The sequence below is a fragment of the Lates calcarifer genome, linkage group LG7_2 (genome assembly GCF_001640805.2).
Source record: "Lates calcarifer isolate ASB-BC8 linkage group LG7_2, TLL_Latcal_v3, whole genome shotgun sequence".
Classification (NCBI taxonomy): Eukaryota; Metazoa; Chordata; class Actinopteri; family Centropomidae; genus Lates; species Lates calcarifer.
In genome coordinates, this window is record NC_066854.1 from 765478 (window position 1) to 784201 (window position 18724).

Consider the following 18724-nt stretch of genomic DNA (forward strand, 5'->3'; position numbering starts at 1 on the left):
TTTAGACACAATTAGCTGCTCGGCCCTGATACAGAGCCACATTATCAGTCTGCCTCCCCCGCCTCCACTGAGCGCGCTCACTGTACTTGAGCCTGATGATGACTCATGCTTCACCTCTTACATTAGGCCTAATGAAAGAAGGCCTGCAGGAAAACAAATGACTGTGGGTATATATATAAAAAAACATAAGTACACAACCACTTTACAGAGAGAACATAATGTCTGCAGTTGGCCCTAATCTGGTGCAGTCAGCATGGGTGGGGGTGGGGGTGGGGGGTTTATGGACAAAAGGTGCAGAGATCTCAGCATAATTTCTCAAGACAGACTGGCGTGCTGGCAGCGGTCGCAGTTATGTAACGGCTAAAACCCTCGTTTAAAAGCATCCCCGCAACTTCTTCTTACTGTTATTACTGTTATTCCCGGACGTCAATCAGCAGCGGCGTTACATAATCGCTCTCTGACGGACGATCTGCCTCCCAGCCTCCATTTAGCACGATTACATTGTTCTGATATTGTGTGAGCGTTGAGGGAGAGTGTGCTGCAGTCAACAAACAAATAAACAAATGGCTGCAAACACTGATTCCTCTGATAAGATGCTGTTTGTTTCTGAGTCACTGAGTCGTCCACAAACGCTTATTTATCTATTTGTCCGCAGGGTTTCGACAAAACTACTACAACAATTGCCTGATAACTCAAAGCAAAATACACACTCTGAATCTTTCTAGAAAAGTAATGAGTTTTAACAACCTTTTATCATATCACATTCATTAGAATCATTAGAACTAGTTAGTAGAGACGTGCTGTGGACTTTCTGCACCTCCACACCAACAAAACAACACGTTTGGGACAAGAACTGTCCAATAATCTGATCCAAACATTAACTTTAAGAGTCTTAAACTCTGCACAATGAGCTGGAGGTCGTTTGAATTGGAAATATCACTTTTAAAACCTGGAAACAGGAGCAGCAACCAAGTCTCGTGCTGAAATGATCCATCAACGAACCCACAGAAAGACAAATGATGACGAGTGTGAAAAGAAGAAATGTTCTGCTTCCAGCTTCTTCGATGTGAAGATTTACTGAAAGTTGAATATCTTTGGGTTTTGGACATTTAGTGTTTGGTGCCTGTGTTGGTTCATGAACACAACTGTTCTCGTTTTCCCAGAGATTCTGCCTTGATGTGACTAATGACTGTACTTTAGCCAGAAGAAACAAACAGGAAAAAGACCACAAACTGAGAGTAAACAAAGCAGTGAAGCAGCCAGAGCAGCAGGTAACGCACTGATTATTCTATAAACATTCAAACCCTGCTTGGTGTTCTTTTGGTTCCCTGGCAGCACAGGAGGGTTTATGTCACTACAGGTGGTTCCAGTGGGAGTTGAACCCCAAACCCTGCCCGCCTCTGTGCCTTACTTTATCCCACGCCGGCCCTGAACATGACAGGAGTTGCATCAGAGCAAACAGCTGAAACCTGAGAGCGAGCGCTATGTGGGTACGGTCCTGACAAATGAGAGAGGATACACAGAGCCTGGAGGGTGAACAAACACACAGCAGTGAGGGCTAACTGGGTCACATGGTGCGTTCACTGACTGTAGGCCAACTGTAAGACAACTTCAGACAAAAGCAGCGGGAGACAAAGGCTGAAGTGGAAAAGAAACGGCCATGTTACTGGAGAGCAGCTCTGATAAAGAGGCCGGAGAGATTAAAGCCTGTCGCTCTCTACTGCACCTGTTCTACTCTGATCTACTGTAATCTACTTTCTGCTCACAGGCCACAGCATCAACCAAACTCTGGGACTACCTCTTCATTCCAACATATTAATGTGTCCTGTAATATCTGCACAGCATTCATTCTCATTTAAGTTTTCTTAAAATCTGCTGCGCCTGCCTGTCCACGCTGACTTACACTGAAATAACCATTTTACTGTCATTATATCGAGTGCTGTCGCAGTCTTTATTTGTGAAATTAAGACACACTTTGGACCATTTCTTCCTCTCCTTCTCAACTCCCTCTTCCAAGTTTTGGAAGCAATTTGGAACGGGATTGTAACTGGAACAGGGTCTCAATAACCTAACCCTAAGTCCTTAAAGTGCTCAGGTACATGCAGAGTTTTAATATCTACAGTTCCATAGTGAATAAGCACACATCATCTGCTAATAACAGCTCCAAAACAAGCTGACAAAACTGGCTGGAAATGACAATATCTGTCTGAAAGGTTCCATCAGATAACTCCGAACCAAACATCCACGACAACTTCCTGCTGACACAAACACAGAAGAAAGTCTGTGCAGCTCTGGTTCTGTTTTTAATCATCATTAAGTCTGATGTGAGTCTGTAAACCCCTCTGAGGACAAACCTGTTTGTTAGAAACCTCCCCATGAATAAAACTTCACTGTGTTTCCTGCTGTGGGAAAACAAAGTGAGTGATGTTGGAGGCCAGACGCAAAAAGTGGGTCAGTGTCACCTGGCTGGCAGGGCTTCCATCCATCCTCAAACACACCTCACATGCAAATGAGCCCCACAGCGCCGGAGAGACGTGAGTCACGGCACCGTAAAACTAGGCCGAGTCCCGACGTCTCCTCACCTGCTTAATGAGAATCAGAAATCGGCCGAGAGGAGCAGCAGCAGCGCGAGTTTCTCTGAGAGGAATCGACAACTTATTTACATAACAACACAAACACAGAGTTGGGACGGCGGCCTCTCGAGCTGGGAGGTTGCGTAACATGACATGAATCTGAGCGACGCGTCCAGATGTGCGCTGAGGGGCGAAGAAAGAGGATGACAGCACTGCTGCTGCTGCTGCTGCTGTCGTTCTGGGTCATTTCCAGCATGAAAGCAGGCTGAGTGAGTCACTGTGTGCCAGCAAATTCAGGGGAAATGGAAATGAACAGAGGAGCGGCGAGTCACCGCTCTGACTATTGTGTTACGTCGCTCAGACAGCTGTGCAGCTGCGTGGCCGCTGAGCAAGTGCTACTGTTTGTAACAACACTAAAACTGGTCCTGATGGAGAGTCTGATCCAAACCAAACCCCATTCATTTTAGTCTGAATTTATCACAACATACAAGCATCCAGGAGGGAACAAAACTGCAATAATTTGGTTTTTATCAATAAAAACCTTGATCTAAGTCAGTGAAAATCGACTATTAGCAGCAGACTTTGATATTTTCTAGGTGGGAAAGTAAAAAATCTTAATAGAAAATGTATTAAAAACATAGCTTTTAAATCTGTCTGTAAACAAAATGAGGTTTTGCAGAGTTCAACATGTGTTTTCAGAGACACATCTGTACCACTAAACTAAACAAAGCTGACCGACACACAAACACAGCAGCTTCCAGTTTAGGTCTAGACAACACATATCCACACTCTGGTACGACACAGACAGACTTCATCCTCCTCCTCTTCATCATGTGACCCAGAGGTCTGAGCAGAAATAGAGCTCAGTAGTCCTCAAACTAATCAAATAAAGGAAGAGACTGAAGGAGTTTCAGTTTCAGTCTCTTGTTGCTAACAACAACCCTGTGACTCATCCCCAGCAAAAACCAGAGTCCCTTTAAATTTCTGCTGATTTTACTCAATTATAAATGATGCTGTTTTCATGTTAGTGATTGAGAATCACCTTGGATCAGCAACACTGGATTTCCAGTAAATGATGCCGTCATATTTTATCATCCACCACCATATGGAAAGACTTTAAGGACAAAACTGCTCATTTAAGCAAACTGCAACAATTCCTGTGTCCAGTCTTTTACTGTTGGCACCAGTGACTGTTTTCAGGTGTTAGTATGGACAGAGGTAATTTCCAGTTAATACACTGTTTTAAAATGAAAACATACGAGTGTAGAGTCTTACAGAGCTGTGAGGTGATACAGAAGAGACACTGGACCAATGTGACACAGTACAGCTACACACCTGTGCACAGTCAGGTCACACAAACAACAAGCTAACACCACCTGTCGTCCTGAGGCACGACTCCATCATTTATTCCACATTTTAACACATATTTAAGTCTGAACGCAGAAAACCGTCACAATAACAAAACAGGAAAACAGAAAATTCTCTCAGAGCATCACAAGCAAGAAGACTCGTTTTGTGCAAAAGCCTCGTGATTATCAGACTCTTTGTGGCCTGTCTCCACTTTACATTCACTTCAAGTTTTACCAGACTTTTTAATAAAAAGCAGACAAGCAATTTCATCAGTTAAAACTCTGACTTCCATCCACCAGATCAACTCTTCACACACATTTGCACAAATTCAGGCTCAAACTGCTTTTAAATAGATGTTTGTTTAGGTCATAAGAGGTCGTGTTGCTGTTATTTTGATGTTAATTTGACTGACTCAGCTAGAAAAACACAATCAGACAGCTATTAGTGCTGCTAATAATATGTAATAAACAACACTGAGCCTATGTGTCAGATAATACCTGAGCTGTCACTGTAACATCTGTGCAATCACTGCTAAAAAACACCAAATATTTACATCTAAACTCACAGATTATAAGATAAAATCACTGACAACTACTAGAAAAAGGAAATAGCTGTTATCACCTCACCTTCACATCATATATGAGTGGTAATAATCAATACTGGATCAATACTGAATGGCTCTTATCAGGTGTCATGTGTAAACAGAGCTCCCTGGTCTCATCTGCAGCAGCAAAATTTCAAGGAATTGAAGCGACAACCCTGTCACTTCGCTCTCTGTGCAAGAAGACTCTGTCAAACCCTCATCAAAGGAAACCACCAGGAAATGAAACCAGCGTTTCTCACCAGAGAAACCACAACACACGACAAGGACTCAGCTCAGTGTAAGGCCATCAGCTAGTGCGGTGTCTTACCTTCAATGGCGATGACATGCTCCCGGATCTGGTTCTGCAGCAGCGGCTCCTCCACCCGCTCCAGCAGCTCGTAGATGGAGTAGATGTTGGGGTGGACCGACTCGAACCTCTGGATCTCGGATCGGATGGCGGCCGAGTTGGCGAGGTGCTGCTGGTAGTTCATCGCTGCAGCTCCTGTCCGGGTCCCAGGGTTTAAACAAAAGGAGAGGAGAGGGAGAGGAGACTAGCTGGACTTTCTCAGGTGATCAGACCAGGTGTTTTTGTAAACAGGAAGCTGTGACCTCCAGGAGAAACAGCCTCTTAATTCATGCTTTTCCCTCTGTATCCTGATGAACTTCACACACTATTCACCACCAGGTGTGCAGCTAATTTAAATGTCTATGTGGGTAGTCTCTCGAGGCAAATAAGACTCTTTATCCTGCTCTACATGCCTGGAAGTTTTAACAACAGTAATATGTCCAGGTTGGTTTTGGCGGAGGGGGCCAGGCTGCTGCTACTGGCCGCTGAAGGCAGCTGTTCCCCGGGGTGTCCCAGCTCCCAATTCCGGTGCGGCGACAGATGTGCGGCAGCCCGAGCACCGCCTCCCCATATCCTCACAGTCCGTGAGAAATCAAACCGACACCCGCTCTGGTTTAAAACAGCTTTTAGAGCCACTTACAGTCATAACTGACCACAGGAGGAGGATAAAAAAACGGCCTTGTTGCTAGGTGGCTAAGGGCTAGCCGGCTAAAGCTAACTAGCTGTAGCTTCCAAGCCGGGAGGTGAAGAGGGAAAACTCACCGTTTTTTCCGCCGTTAAAGTCGGTTTTCCATAACGACTGAGAGGGAAGTTAAAGCTCCGGAGAGGAGGTTAACGCTGCCGTTTTAAAAATATAAAGCCAAAGAGCAGCTGGTGACAGTTGGTAAACAGTTACTGGGTCGTGGTGGGGGAGTTAGGATGCCTGTTCCCGTCCGTCCGTTGTTTTGTCTCCGCTCCGGGACCAGCTGCGTAAAAAAATAACGTCCTCTGTCCAGATTCAAACCCCAGCAGTGGGAAACCAGCGGAGCTCGCGCGCCTCCAAAATTACTCCAGGTGTTGTAAACGACGCGTATTTACACAGGTGAGTCCCGCAAAACACGCAGCCGTTGCCCCCCTGCCAGAGCGGTGAGGTCCATCCCGTGTAGACCGGAGCCACTGTATCCCAGCCGGGAACGTCATTACCGTCAATGTGTTTCCTCCCACGAGCTCAAGCTACACGCGCCGAACAGCGAGGGTTCCGGCGCGGATTTTCAAAATAAAACCAGTGCGTTTTCGGGATTTTAGGAATACAGAGGTCACGAGTCTCTTTGTAATCACTTTATGTCTATTTTTAATCACGTTATGTCTCCTTGTAGTCATATTATGTCTTTTATAGTCATTTGGTGTCTCTTTGTGTTAATTTAATGTGTCTTTGTAGTTGTTTGACTGTTGTTTCCAAGACAAAGAGTGAGCTTTTAACACACAATGCAGTGGACATCCAAATAAGTCAGATATAAGTAATCATGGAGAGAGTACTGACCAGGACTTTTACAAAAAGTAAACATGTTCTTTATCAGCCATTCTGCCAACTATCTTTTTGATTACCTGATTAATCACTTTGTAAAATGTCAGAAAGTTAGAAATGTCCAGGACAAAGTAAACAACAAATACTCATGTCTGAGAAGCTGGAAGAGGCAAATCCTTTGACACCTTTGCTAGAAAAATAACTCAAATCATTAATCTGCTATTAAAGTAGTTTAAAGCAGATTAATTGATCGACTGGATGTTCATGCGTACACAGCTACTCTACCTGTTAAAAAAGATGCAGGTGAAAGCTCCATTAAAAACTGCATAAAAACATAAAATACACACACAATGCAATGTTAAGAATTCAGTTTTGACATTTATAAATTAACCTGATACTGCGCTTCTTCTCTTTTATTGCTCTTGTGTTTTAGTTTTTATTATTCCCATAAAATTATTGATCTCAGATGTTGTGTTAAAGTAATAAATAGAAATATGGGACAGAAACTGTTTCAATTACCTCTTTTCCATATGCAATTCATTTCTAGAATGAATTCATATTCAAAGTTGATGCAGTGATTTTGATATTGCATATTTAGTTGCGCTAAAGTGCTTTTATTTTGACAGTAACACATCCCATGTTCCGGTTTTCTTCTATCCAACTGCTGCGCACTTGACGCACTTGCATCAAGCAGATGGTTGCTGCGCGGAGGCTGCGCACATGAAGAAAACGTTTATTCCCCTGATTTCTTCTTTTAATTCTCTTATTTTGACAGCGGCATTTATTAAATGTAGAAACCCCTTCAAAATAAAGTTGCAAAATAAGAACCCAGTGTTAATACTGCATATTCCAGAGTTTATTTACTATAATTTGCATGAACATCTTTCCATCTGTGTTTCCTAAATGTGTAATAAATCCCAGCTGAATGATGAGAAATAAAAGTATTGATCCCTCTTCATGAAGCTCAGCAGCTCAGTACCTCATTCAGAGTCTCTCTGAAAGTTCAGCTCTGCTCCAACACTCTGGTCCAGCACTATTGTGTAGTAGCTGGTATTTTCTCTCCGTCCAGCAGCAAATAGTGCACAATGCCGCTCTTCTTCTTCCCACTGCTCATAGCCTTGATGCAACACTCGTGTTCCCCGACCATGAAGTGTGTCTCTGTGCCGTCATCCACAAACTCTCCCTGTGGACAGGAGAGGAAAAGATGCTCAGAAACAGAGGTTTAGAGTTTCCCTCCAAAAGGTTTTATATCTGATGTCAACACCTTCATCTTCATTAGGTCAAAATCCTACAGAGACAGTGCTTTTTATTCAAGAGGAAGATCCTGTTAGTTTAACCAGAAACATCTCTATATATCACTACCAGACTCTACTGACAAAAACAGTGATTTAACCAGGAGCTGCTGGAATACCACTGCCTCCATCTGTTAGTGTGTCTGTGTTACTGTGTGACTTTCAGTGGTGGAAGAAGTAATCAGATACTTTATATGAGTAAAAGTACCACACAGTAACACAGACACACTAACAGATGGAGGCAGTGGTATTCCAGCAGCTCCTGGTTAAATCCCTGTTTTTCTCTATGGAGTCTGGTAGAGATATATGGTGATGTTTCTGGTTAAACTGAAGGTTACTTTTTAATAAAAAGGTCTGTCTCTTTTTGAGTTTACAGCATATTAAATGTTTATATTTCCATACAGGAATAAATGATTCTCACCATTGTGTCCATTTTCTGCCCGTTGCACCAAACATCCATTGTGTCTTTTTCTGTTAAAAAAGACGAGAGTAGAGTTTTTATTTAGTGCCACTAAGCGGTCAGGTTCCTGCTCGTCTCCTAAAATAACTGCAGTGACCTCGGCCCTGAGCAGATTATACTACAGTGGGTCAAGTGTTCACCTACATCCTGTCCACGCTGCAGCTGCATCATCACACAGCAGATTAAAACAAAACTGAAGTGAGCCGCTCACCCAGGACCACCCTGTAGTCCTCCCCGTCCACTTTGAGCAGCCATGTTTTGGTGGTCTTGGCCCGGTTGTCGATGAACTTCTGCAGGCTCTTCCCGCCCATCTCCAGCGTGTACTCGTAGGCGAAGCCGCTGACGGCCTCGATGTTGATGGTGGCTTTGGTGTTGGAGTTTCCCACCATGAAGGTTTCCTTCCCGACCAGCTTGAACATCCAGTCTTTCCTGATGACTTCCTGTCGACGAAACACAGAGGTATTCATCCATTCACCAGCTCCTCTGCCTGTTTACTTGCACACAACGACTGATTAGTGGTGGAAGAAGTACTAAGACTAAGTACTAAACTTTATCTAAAACAACTCGTTTTAGGAGATGGAATCTGGACTGCAGTGAAGAGCAGTGAAGTATGAAGATGTATAAAGTAGATATTAAACAACCTCTCAAACATGTTTCTCTGAGTCTTAAAGACACACAACTTGATTTATATTCATATTAAATATGGAACATGTCTCTTCCACAGTCACAGCCACAGAGAATTAAACAATAAAATCTTGTTTTTTCTACTTATTTAAACTAATTTTAACGTAATTGTAATTTTTCATACTTAAAGTGCATTTAGCTGCTGAACTTTTACTTGTAACTGAGTATTTTAAACTGTAGTACTGCTCTTTTTACTGCAGTAAATGTTGGGAGTACTTCTACTACATTAGAGGAATTTTCTCTTGAATGTATGGTTCCCACACTGAGGTTCAGGACCTTAGAAGGGGTCCTGATATAAATCTGAAGGGTCATGTGGTGTGGTGGATGATGTGGTGTCATAAATAAACTTCATCTTCAGAGGTTACAAGGTGAAAATGGTTGGAAATCACAGAGCGTCTCACCTGTCCGTTGACAGTAACGACTCGTTTCCCGGTGGTGGTGCCGTGAGCGAACTCGATCCTGTAAACGCCGTCACTCAGCGCCACCTCCCACACGGCGACCAGATCTCCACCCAGCATCTCTGACGCTCCTCTGGACCTGGTCTCAGACGCCTGGAAATCACAACATGGGCTGAAATGTCATGTTCAGGAGCTGGAAATACACGAGGAGAGTCCGTCCGGTCGGAGCCCGGCTCTGCTCAGCTCTGCTCGGCCGTGGTGTCGGCTCAGCAGCAGGTGTATTACTGTAAGAGGCTTAGAGTGTGAGCTCACTCTACACTGCCACACATAACCAGGACACGCTTTGGTTTGTAACTCAGAGGTGTTTGAAACTGAGGAAACCCACCTGCTCTATGTGAAGCTCAGCTGGGACACTCCTTCAGCCAATCAGTGAGGCTGTAGGTCCAGCTGACCTCTGACCTCTGACCTGCACATGGACAAGACAAAACAGGTGAGACACATGTTAAAAACGGACACACAGGATCAAATAGAAACAAGGCTTTGAGAGAGGAACCTTTTTATTAAAGAGAAGATTCCTTTTTGTTTCACCAGAAATATCATTATATATCAGAACCAGACTCCATTGACAAAAACAGGGATTTAACCAGGAGCTGCTGGAATACTGCCTCCATCTGTCAGTGTGTCTGTGTTACTGTGTGGTACTTTTACTCAGTAAAGTATCTGATTACTTCTTCCACCACTGAAAGTCACACAGTAACACAGACACACTAACAGATGGAGGCAGTGGTATTCCAGCAGCTCCTGGTTAAATCCCTGTTTCTGTCAATGGAGTCTGGCAGTGATAAAACGGCTGTTTCTGGTTAAACAAAAAGGATCTTACTCTTCAGTATGAATCATTTACACCCAAAAACATGCTTAAGTGTTCTTGAAAATCTAATTTTCCCAGAACCAAAGTGGTGTCATCGTGAACTTCAGCAGTGAGAAGTGAATCCGACAGTGTGTGCATCGCTGCATCCAGCAGGAGTCTCTGTTGTGAGAGCAGCTCTGATGGCTCCAGCAGTGACTCAGAGACAAAGCTTCTATTGTTGTTGTTGTTTTCAGAAGACACTGGATCTACAGACGGGTTAATGTGTCTCATATCTGAGCTGCAGCCAAATCATGCAACAGAGAAACAGAGAAACTCTCAGCAGAGGGAAGGAAGTCGTTAAAAACTGAAAACAACAGCATGAGGAAATCTGTCAGTCATAACACGTTTAATCTATTCATCCTCTCTTCCTTTCCACAGGGAGGTCAAAGGTCAAGCTTTAGCTCAGGATTTACTGGTTAAAGAAACACAAAGTGAGGGGGGTCTGAATACTTTTTGATGCTGCTGTAAAGTTCAAATCAGAGCAGGACGAACAGAAGAAACAACGAGCAGCAGCAGCAGGAGGAGGAAGAGCTGCAGCCGGTGGTCCGACCAGTTCCACCTGTACCAGGTTTAAGAGTCTGGATTATTACCTCACCTGGTCTAATATGTGATAAGAGCTGAGGTGAGATCAGGTCCACGTTTCACTTCAGGCACAGCTACATTCCTGTGGAACAGAAACAACAACATCACTTTCATTTCACCTCATCAGCCTATTAATAACTCACCACTGAGGTTTGATCTGTGGCTGCACATCAGTTTATTCAAATTAACGTTGTTCTGAATCTGATTTTACCAAAACATTTGATATAAGTCACTGTAGTTTCTGAGATACAGACATTTCTGTGTCATTAGTCACTTTATTCATGTTGAAAATCTCTTTTGTCTTTTTGAATCTGCGTCATAAGAATCCAGACGATAATGAAGATGTGAACCTCACCTGTTGCTGTGGACGTATGTTCATGGAGAGTTCACGCACCAGGTAACAGTCAACACCTGAGGACAGAGCAGAGCTGTTACACACTGACACCTGCTGGACAAAACATGCTCCTGCAGCCGGAGGTTAAAGGTCAAACACCTGGAACCGCTCACTGTTCTTCATCCTCTGACATAAAAACCTTATTTTCTAAAACAGCTCCTGCACATCAGGAAGTTATCGCCTCAACTGGAGAAGATTTCAGGAGTGAGATGTTGTAAATAAAGTGAGTTCAGCCTGTTTCAACTAGAAACAACAATCAGTTTGAGCTGCAGCTGATGATCAGTTCATTATCAGTTCATTTGCTGATTATTTTCTGGATCATTTGGTCTGTAAAACACCACCTGAGTGACTTGACTTAATGTCTTATTTTGCCCAAAACCCAAACATGTTCAGTCACTATCATGAAAAAACTCTGACGTCTAAGTTAATTACTGCAGCTCAGGCGTCAGTGTGCAGCGAGGACGCTGCAGCAGAATCAAGAAAAATGAAAGTTAATACAAAAACTGGAAACAATTTTACTTAATTGAAGAAATATTTAACAACCTGATTCTGACTTTAGATGAGATTTAAGAGTAAATACAGGTTTTGATGAGATTCACTCTTTAAAACTGAGCTTATGGCGCCATCTTGTGGCCACAGTGAGCTGATACACTTCACTGTTTCATTCATTCAGTTAAAGTCTAAATCTAGAAACAGATAATTAAGATGTTTATGAGTCGTCTGCTGTTTTTATTAAATTAACTGATGGTTGTTTTTATAAATATTTTCCTCCACTCTGCATCTACAGATTTAACTCTGAATCAACAAATAAAAACTGATTCCTTCAAATCAAAGACAAAAATAAAGAACTGAAGAACTTAACTGTGTTATGAGGAGCAGTTTGAGTCCAATGAACTGTGTTAACATGTTTATTTTCTTGATTTATTCTTATTTTTTATACATTTATAGGAGGTTTGCAGGTCATTTGGTGCAACTTTTAGGGAAAATGTGACTGTATTTGACAGAAAAGCTTCATTTTCTTTTATTATTTATTCACTGTTATTTAGACTAACTAACCTGCTGTGCACTAATACCATATTCTGGGACATTTAAGCTTTAAAACACTGGATTAAACCCATGCGATCGGCACAAAGGAAGCGTCAACGATCAGTCTGTCTTTCCTTTTATTATCAAATGAATACGAGTTTGTCGTCTGCGAGTCAACGACGACACAAACACAAACTGATCTCAGCTGGAAAAGTGCAACAGAACGAGTTCCCCTCAAACCACAGACGTCATAAATACAAACAGCTTTAGGATAATGATGCTGCCAGTGATTTAAATAGTATTTCCCTTTGAAAGTGTGATTATAAATTATACGTGTTCATCAGGGAGGTGGAGAGGGAAGGAGTGTGTGGTTACATGTCAGGAATGTGTGAAAAACACATGCAACACATAGAAAATAAAGACTGATTAAAGGGCATTCATGACAAAAACAGATCAAACTCTTTGGCTTCTGGAGAACAGCACAGGTCAGAGGTGATTTCTTCACAGATTCCTGGAAGTGAATTAGTTTTAAAACAGTTTTACAGAGATGACAGAGACCAGGAAACACAGTTTAAGGCACGACATCTCACACTGGAACATTCTGGAAAACAAAAACACGACTTTTATCGAGATTGTCGTCAGAGCTTCTCAGACACGCTCGTCCTTCATGTCTTTGTTTTCCACTTTAAAAAGACTCTCGGCTGCTTCCTGTGAACACTGAAGCTGCAGGAGGAGAGAGGAGGCAAACAGCAACACTGAGAGGCCAAAAGTATGTGGACACTTTGGTCATTTTAAAAACAAAAACGATTTCCATCGAATGGAAGACAACTTTTCCTCTGCAGAGGTTTAACGGGAAGACGTCACAGCTTTTTCTGTTTGGGATTTACTGGAAATTTGGACGGAAGCGGGGACGACGCAGAGCAAACACTGCAACATGAATGCTGATTTCTACCTCTGCTGTCAGAACAGAGGATAAATGACACTGTCAAGCCCCATTTTCCTCCAAATCAGCTCCTGGTTGCAGTGAATTTCCACCAGTTTTGAGTGGAACCACTCTTTTTTTCTCAGACTCTTTCTCACGTTACTCCTCCATCCTCTCTTTCCTTCCTTTAAGACACGATTTCCACCTCAAAACCTGATATTTTTGGGGTGTTTTTAGGCTGAGATATTTTGGTCTAAAAGCTCCAAACTGTTCAAATTTAGGTGCACAAACCAGAGGTGGAGAAGGTGTCACAGTCTTTAGAGTTTTAGTGTCTGATACATTTTCCACCTTTAAAAGTAGGGATGATACGAAGCTGGTGAAGGAAATCTCTCGTGCACAAATCCAGCTCTGTAAAGAAACGGTTTTCTCAGAGGAGCTGAGGCTGTTAGAGCAGGACGTTCAACGCATACATCCACATACTTTTGGCCATGTAAAGTAGTTTGACTCAACAGGATCTGTACATAAAGAGGAAGCAGAATCGGGGAAGTACCGAGGTTTCCAGACGACTTTAAAACAAACACACAGCAACAGAAGTGAGACTCCTCGAACACAGAGTCACTAACACATTTTAAATTTGGGTTTTATACATTTGGAGAAAAATACATTTTAAGGTGTAAAAATAAATGCCCCAAAGAGACGAGCAGGTGAGGGACTGTCAGGTGTTTCCCTCACCTGCTGCTGAAGTGAATGTTTGGACTGTTCCTGCTTTGGTTCAGCCCGTCTGAGCGTTTCTTTCTCTTTATTTTTTCTGGTTTTGGCACTTTGTCACCTCGAGGTTAAAGTATGCAGCAGGGCTTTTTCTTCTTTTTGCCGCTCGGTCCGTTTTTGTCTTTGCTCTCGGACATTTTCTTCTTGCGAACCTCCCGCATGAGGTCGAAGAACACCTGAGAGGAGGAGGAGGAGGAGACAGAGAGCTCAGTTTAAACAGTGGGAACAGGAAGGTGGAGGCAGACACAGGTAAACTCCCTCCAGGCAGAAAGAACCGAGGCGACGACGTGTTTCTACAAGATGGTCATTTTTTAACTGCACTGAAAATGCTGCACTGATCCTGGAGCTGAGAGAGGAGGGAGCAGGGAGGAGGCTGAGTTCTGCTCCTGGATGCATCTTCAGCACTTCAACAAACATTTGTAAACATTTTAAAGGCACAAACAATAACTTTACTAATTATTATAAACATATAAGAACCTCCTGATGCGTTCAGGAGCTTCAGAACGTTTATAGTTTACAGAGGAGGCAGCGAGTACCTTGTCGACGTTGGCTCTCGTCTTGGCTGATGTCTCCACGTACTGAACCCCCCACTCGCTCGCCTTCGCCGTGGCCTCGTCGGCAGACACCTGCCGCCGCTCCTCCAGGTCCGACTTGTTCCCCACCAGGAGCAGAGGGATCGCCTCCTCCTCCTTCACCCTCAGGATCTGCTCCCTGACAGAGAAAAAACATCTGGGTGAGTGTTTTCTTCACCATTTTTATGACGGCGTGCGCCAAGCGTGCGTTCACGGACCTGAACTCGGACGTGGCCGTGAAGGACTCGTGCTCTGTGATGGAGAAGACCAGCAGGAAGCCCTCTCCGCTGCGGAAGTAGTTGTCCCTGATGGCGGCGTAGTCCTCCTGCCCCGCCGTGTCCAGGATGTCAATCTGAACGTCCTCGCCGTCCAGCACCACCTTCTTCCTGTAGCTGTCGGCCTTCGTGGGCTCGTAATCCTCCACGAACTGCCGACCAGGAAATAAAGAGATTACGTAACAGGAAACAGAAGCAGAGGGGCTCATGGGAAATGCGGTCTTGGAGCCTCACCTCATCATACATGAACTGCAGCGTGAGGGCGGACTTTCCCACGCCGCCACTGCCCACCATGATCACCTTGTGGAGGACCAGAGAGGTCTGGTTCTTGTTCTTTCCGGAGGCCATGACTCTGGTCTACGTCAGTCCAGCAGTTCACAGCTCCGCCTGACTACTGGAGACCAGCAGGGGCAGGCAGAGACCAGCAGAGACCAGTAGAGACCAGCAGGGACAGGGAGAGATCAACAGGGAAAAGTAGAGACCAGCACAGGATGAAAATATTATTTATTATTTACTTATTTTATGACTGATTTGATAAATCTAATCTAGATAATGTATCTGTAAAAACATATTTCCTACTCACCAAACTCTTACACCACTGTAACACAGGTCTGCAACAGAGAAAAGGATTTATTGATTATTATCTAGCATTAATGATTATTTGTTACCCACAGTTTTCAAAGACAGAGACAAAACTCTAACCATTAGCATCTGTTGCAGTTATAGCATTCAATATTTAATATAAAAATACACATAATAATGATAATTAGTCACCTAAGTCGTGTGATAAACTATCAAAACTTCTCCTATCATCTCTCTGCTGTCTGATAACAACACGTCACCTCCTGAAAAACAAACACTACATGGAATCTGTGTCAATGCAGATTTCATTCAGTAATATTTTCATAACACGTTTATTTCCCCTGCGTTGTGGTCGTGTCCAGCTGCCGGCTTAACTGGGAAAACTGGTTCTGATTGTTTGAGTTTTCTACAACGATGAGGGATTTATCTTTTCTAAAATTTACACTCAGCTCAGCTCCAGATTCCTGTGAAGTTCAAGTTGATTAACTGATTACTCCACTGACAGAAAATTTGCTGACAACAGTTTAGACACTTGGTTAATTGTAAAAGTCAGTGTTTGAAGCTAAGAAAGCCTCTAAAAGTTAATAATATCTACTGAAATCTGCAGTAAACCTGGGGCTTCTGGGGCTGTTACCTGGGTCTGAGGCTCCTGGGTGTGCTCCAGTAGCAGTGTTAGAGAACGGCCCTGAGATAAAAAGCCACTGTAAATACACTGCTGAGGGAGATATGTGGAAAAACCCTCTTGTCAGTGACCTTTCCAGCTCCCTGTCAGGGCAAGGACACTAACTAACATAAGGCCAGAGCAGCATGAATAATGGAGGGAACTTTGAACATCCTCAGCTGGAGAAACAAAGAAGAAATAAATGAATAATTGGCCTGGTTGTGCCTAAAGAGGAACTATAATTCATCCTGTCAACACACAGCCTCAGCTTCCTCTCTGTATTAGCCAGCTGACAGCTGTAAAACACTTTCTACAAGACACTCAACAGCCACCCCGCTGCCCGCCTTCAGCCCGAACGACGCCTCTGATTGGACGACGCCGCGAGCAGGACGCCGCTGATTGGCTGCGCGCCGGTGTCGGTCACCAGGCTGATAGCTAGCCAGTGAAGCAGCTACAGATAACGCTTCTCTTTCCCTCAACACACATTAAACCTCTCCCCCGGCGGAGCGGAGAGAGTTTAAACCCGGGTTAAACAAACCGGGAAAAGTCCGCTAACTCACCTGCTAACGTGTTTTCCTGTCGCTCGCTGAGAAATCCGCCATTAAGCGACGAGCACTCAACTTTTACAAGTTGACCAAGAGACTGCCCCACCTTGTACCCGGACTCAGCCAAAGATCGTCTATGTCCACTCGGACGGGCCACTCTGTCGCTGAAAATGGCGCTAGCTGCTACTAGCTAGCGAAGCCTTAGCCGAAACGACACGTTAAAAACAACACTAGATACAAACGAACAATGTTCACATGATATGATTTAAAGTAAACTCACACCACACGTGGATAGATGTGGCAAAATGCAGCTGCGTCGTTTGGAAGCGGCACGTGAATTGACAAACCCGGGAAAAGCACGAAGTGATACATCTTACTTTTTACCTCCTCTCAGGGCAAGACCGATAATATTAACAGGATATGATGTCACGGAATTCCTCGTGTTTATCTATGAATTTATTTATTTATCTATTTAGTTATAGATTTTGTAAATACATTACTTTTAAAATTATATTAAAACATAAATGTTTGTCACAAACTATGTTTTTCTTTTTCAAATTTTGTCAGTGAAAAATGTTCCTGATCTAAAACACAACGAGGTTCAGTTCACTGCAAATTATAGAAAATCCTCACAGTCAACAAAACTGATTATTTCTATGTCTCTTAATCAGATTATTTCATCTAATCACCTACAAAACTTTCAACACCTGCCATACCAGCACTGATAAATGACCGAATTTGACCTTTAACCCCATGAACAGTGACCACAGTCAACACCCAGCTGCAGTCTGAGTATATAAACCATACAGTGAGCTGCATTGTCTACTCAGAACGACTGAACAGATGAAAACATTAAAAATAAAACACATTACATTCAGTTTTTCATGTATTTCTGAAGTTTCTGAACTTCAGCTCATCTACAGCTGATGTACGAGCATGTAATTCCCCTATTTGGACCAAAGATGGCGCTGTTTCATTACTTTGCAGTGTGAATCCAAAGAGGAGCCACAGCTTGTAAAGACATTTAACTTCCCTGAGTTTCCCTTCAAATGACCTCTGAGTGGATTTAAAGTCAGGGACGATGTGTTTTGTCTTGTGGCATCATTTCATAGACAAAACAAGATATAAACACTGACACGTTTAGTATCTTTGGAAACTTTAAAAAGTCAGATTTGCACTAAACAACATGTGGTATTATTAATCTATGGTGTCTGAATAAGTCAAATCCGCCTGATGTGACTTCATTAAAAACAGGGTCACATGAAGGAGAAAAACAGCCCTGACCTGCTTCTACACTTCTTGTTGTTTTGCTCTTATGATAATCGCCAGCTGAAAGGTCAAAGGTCGTGTCGTCAGCGGCTGCTGCGTCTCGTGTTGTGAGGAGCTGATTTGGTTTCTGGAGTTTTTACTAACAAATGTTGTCGGCGACGTCCTGTCCTGCCATGTCTCAGGCTCTCATTAGTCTAAGCTGTTTGCGGATTGTGTTGAATTTGACTAGAAAGGCTCAGGTAATTTGTGTACGTGGACGTCTGTTTAGGGTTTATAAGTTGCTACAATAACACGGTGATTAAAACTGGTCGTTAAAATGATCGTCAATCAACCGTCTCATGAAAACAAACCTTCACAAAAGTCCCATTAGGAATGAGTTGATTTTAGAACGCTGGAAAACACAATAACGTGCCATAAAAAGTGAATGTTCAGCAGCAGAAACACAGTAAGGTATTGTTAGAGTGTTAGGGATCGTACATGAGATAAAATCATCTTTAAAAGCATTAAAGATCCACTGATTATGTTTGGATGTCTCAGTACAGGCTGTAACTTTATCTACACTGAATATTCTATGAGGTTTTGACATTAGTTCTGCATATTTATGTTGTATGTTTTATGTGCTTCATACTCAAATCAGACTTTTTTCTCCTGGCTGCAACACAAACTTCCCTCAGTGAGGATAAATTAAAGTTGAATTATCACAGATCAAACATTAAGTCAAGGCTTCAGATATGATCTCAGCGCTGCAGTACAGTGCTCTGCTATCAGGCAAAACTAAAGACCTGAAATAAACACAACAGGAAACAAGAATAAGAGTTTTGACTTGTTTTTCCTGGGTTAAAACACACCTCACATCCTCTGGTCAGAATAAATCAAAGTGTCACTATGAGACATGTAGGGATTTGACAGCTGGAAAGTACAGATCAGGTACTTTTCTGCTCCTTTATACTTTAAATAACTACATTTACAATCACTGCATGTGAACATTTTAAATATGAAACACATGATTAGCTTTTAAAATATAAAAAATA

At 42.9% G+C, this 18724-nt stretch overlaps 2 protein-coding genes across 4 annotated transcripts; both read right to left on the bottom strand.

Moving 5' to 3' along the window:
• Positions 1-7194: 7194 nt before the first annotated feature.
• LOC108873210 (fas apoptotic inhibitory molecule 1) lies at positions 7195-11563 on the bottom strand. 2 transcript variants are annotated; one of them, XM_051065911.1, is made up of 8 exons: positions 11035-11563; positions 10693-10761; positions 10140-10335; positions 9576-9656; positions 9194-9343; positions 8320-8548; positions 8070-8119; positions 7195-7539 (listed from the first exon to the last, which is right to left on the bottom strand). In XM_051065911.1, exons 5-8 carry the CDS (start codon positions 9308-9310, stop codon positions 7390-7392), a joined length of 546 nt encoding a protein of 181 aa, XP_050921868.1. In that variant the 5' UTR covers positions 9311-9343; positions 9576-9656; positions 10140-10335; positions 10693-10761; positions 11035-11563; the 3' UTR covers positions 7195-7389. The 2 variants fall into 2 exon arrangements, with proteins under 2 accessions (XP_050921868.1, XP_018516854.1); XM_018661338.2 differs by lacking the exon at positions 10140-10335.
• Positions 11564-12219: 656 nt separating this feature from the next.
• Positions 12220-16595, bottom strand: LOC108873209 (ras-related protein ralB-B). Of its 2 annotated transcripts, none has more exons than XM_018661334.2 (6): positions 16440-16595; positions 15220-15247; positions 14871-15027; positions 14580-14788; positions 14326-14500; positions 12220-13965 (listed from the first exon to the last, which is right to left on the bottom strand). In XM_018661334.2, exons 3-6 carry the CDS (start codon positions 14982-14984, stop codon positions 13858-13860), a joined length of 606 nt encoding a protein of 201 aa, XP_018516850.1. In that variant the 5' UTR covers positions 14985-15027; positions 15220-15247; positions 16440-16595; the 3' UTR covers positions 12220-13857. The 2 variants fall into 2 exon arrangements, with proteins under 2 accessions (XP_018516850.1, XP_018516849.1); XM_018661333.2 differs by having other exon boundaries at positions 14871-15030; positions 16440-16594.
• Between the last annotated feature and the right edge of the window lie 2129 nt (positions 16596-18724).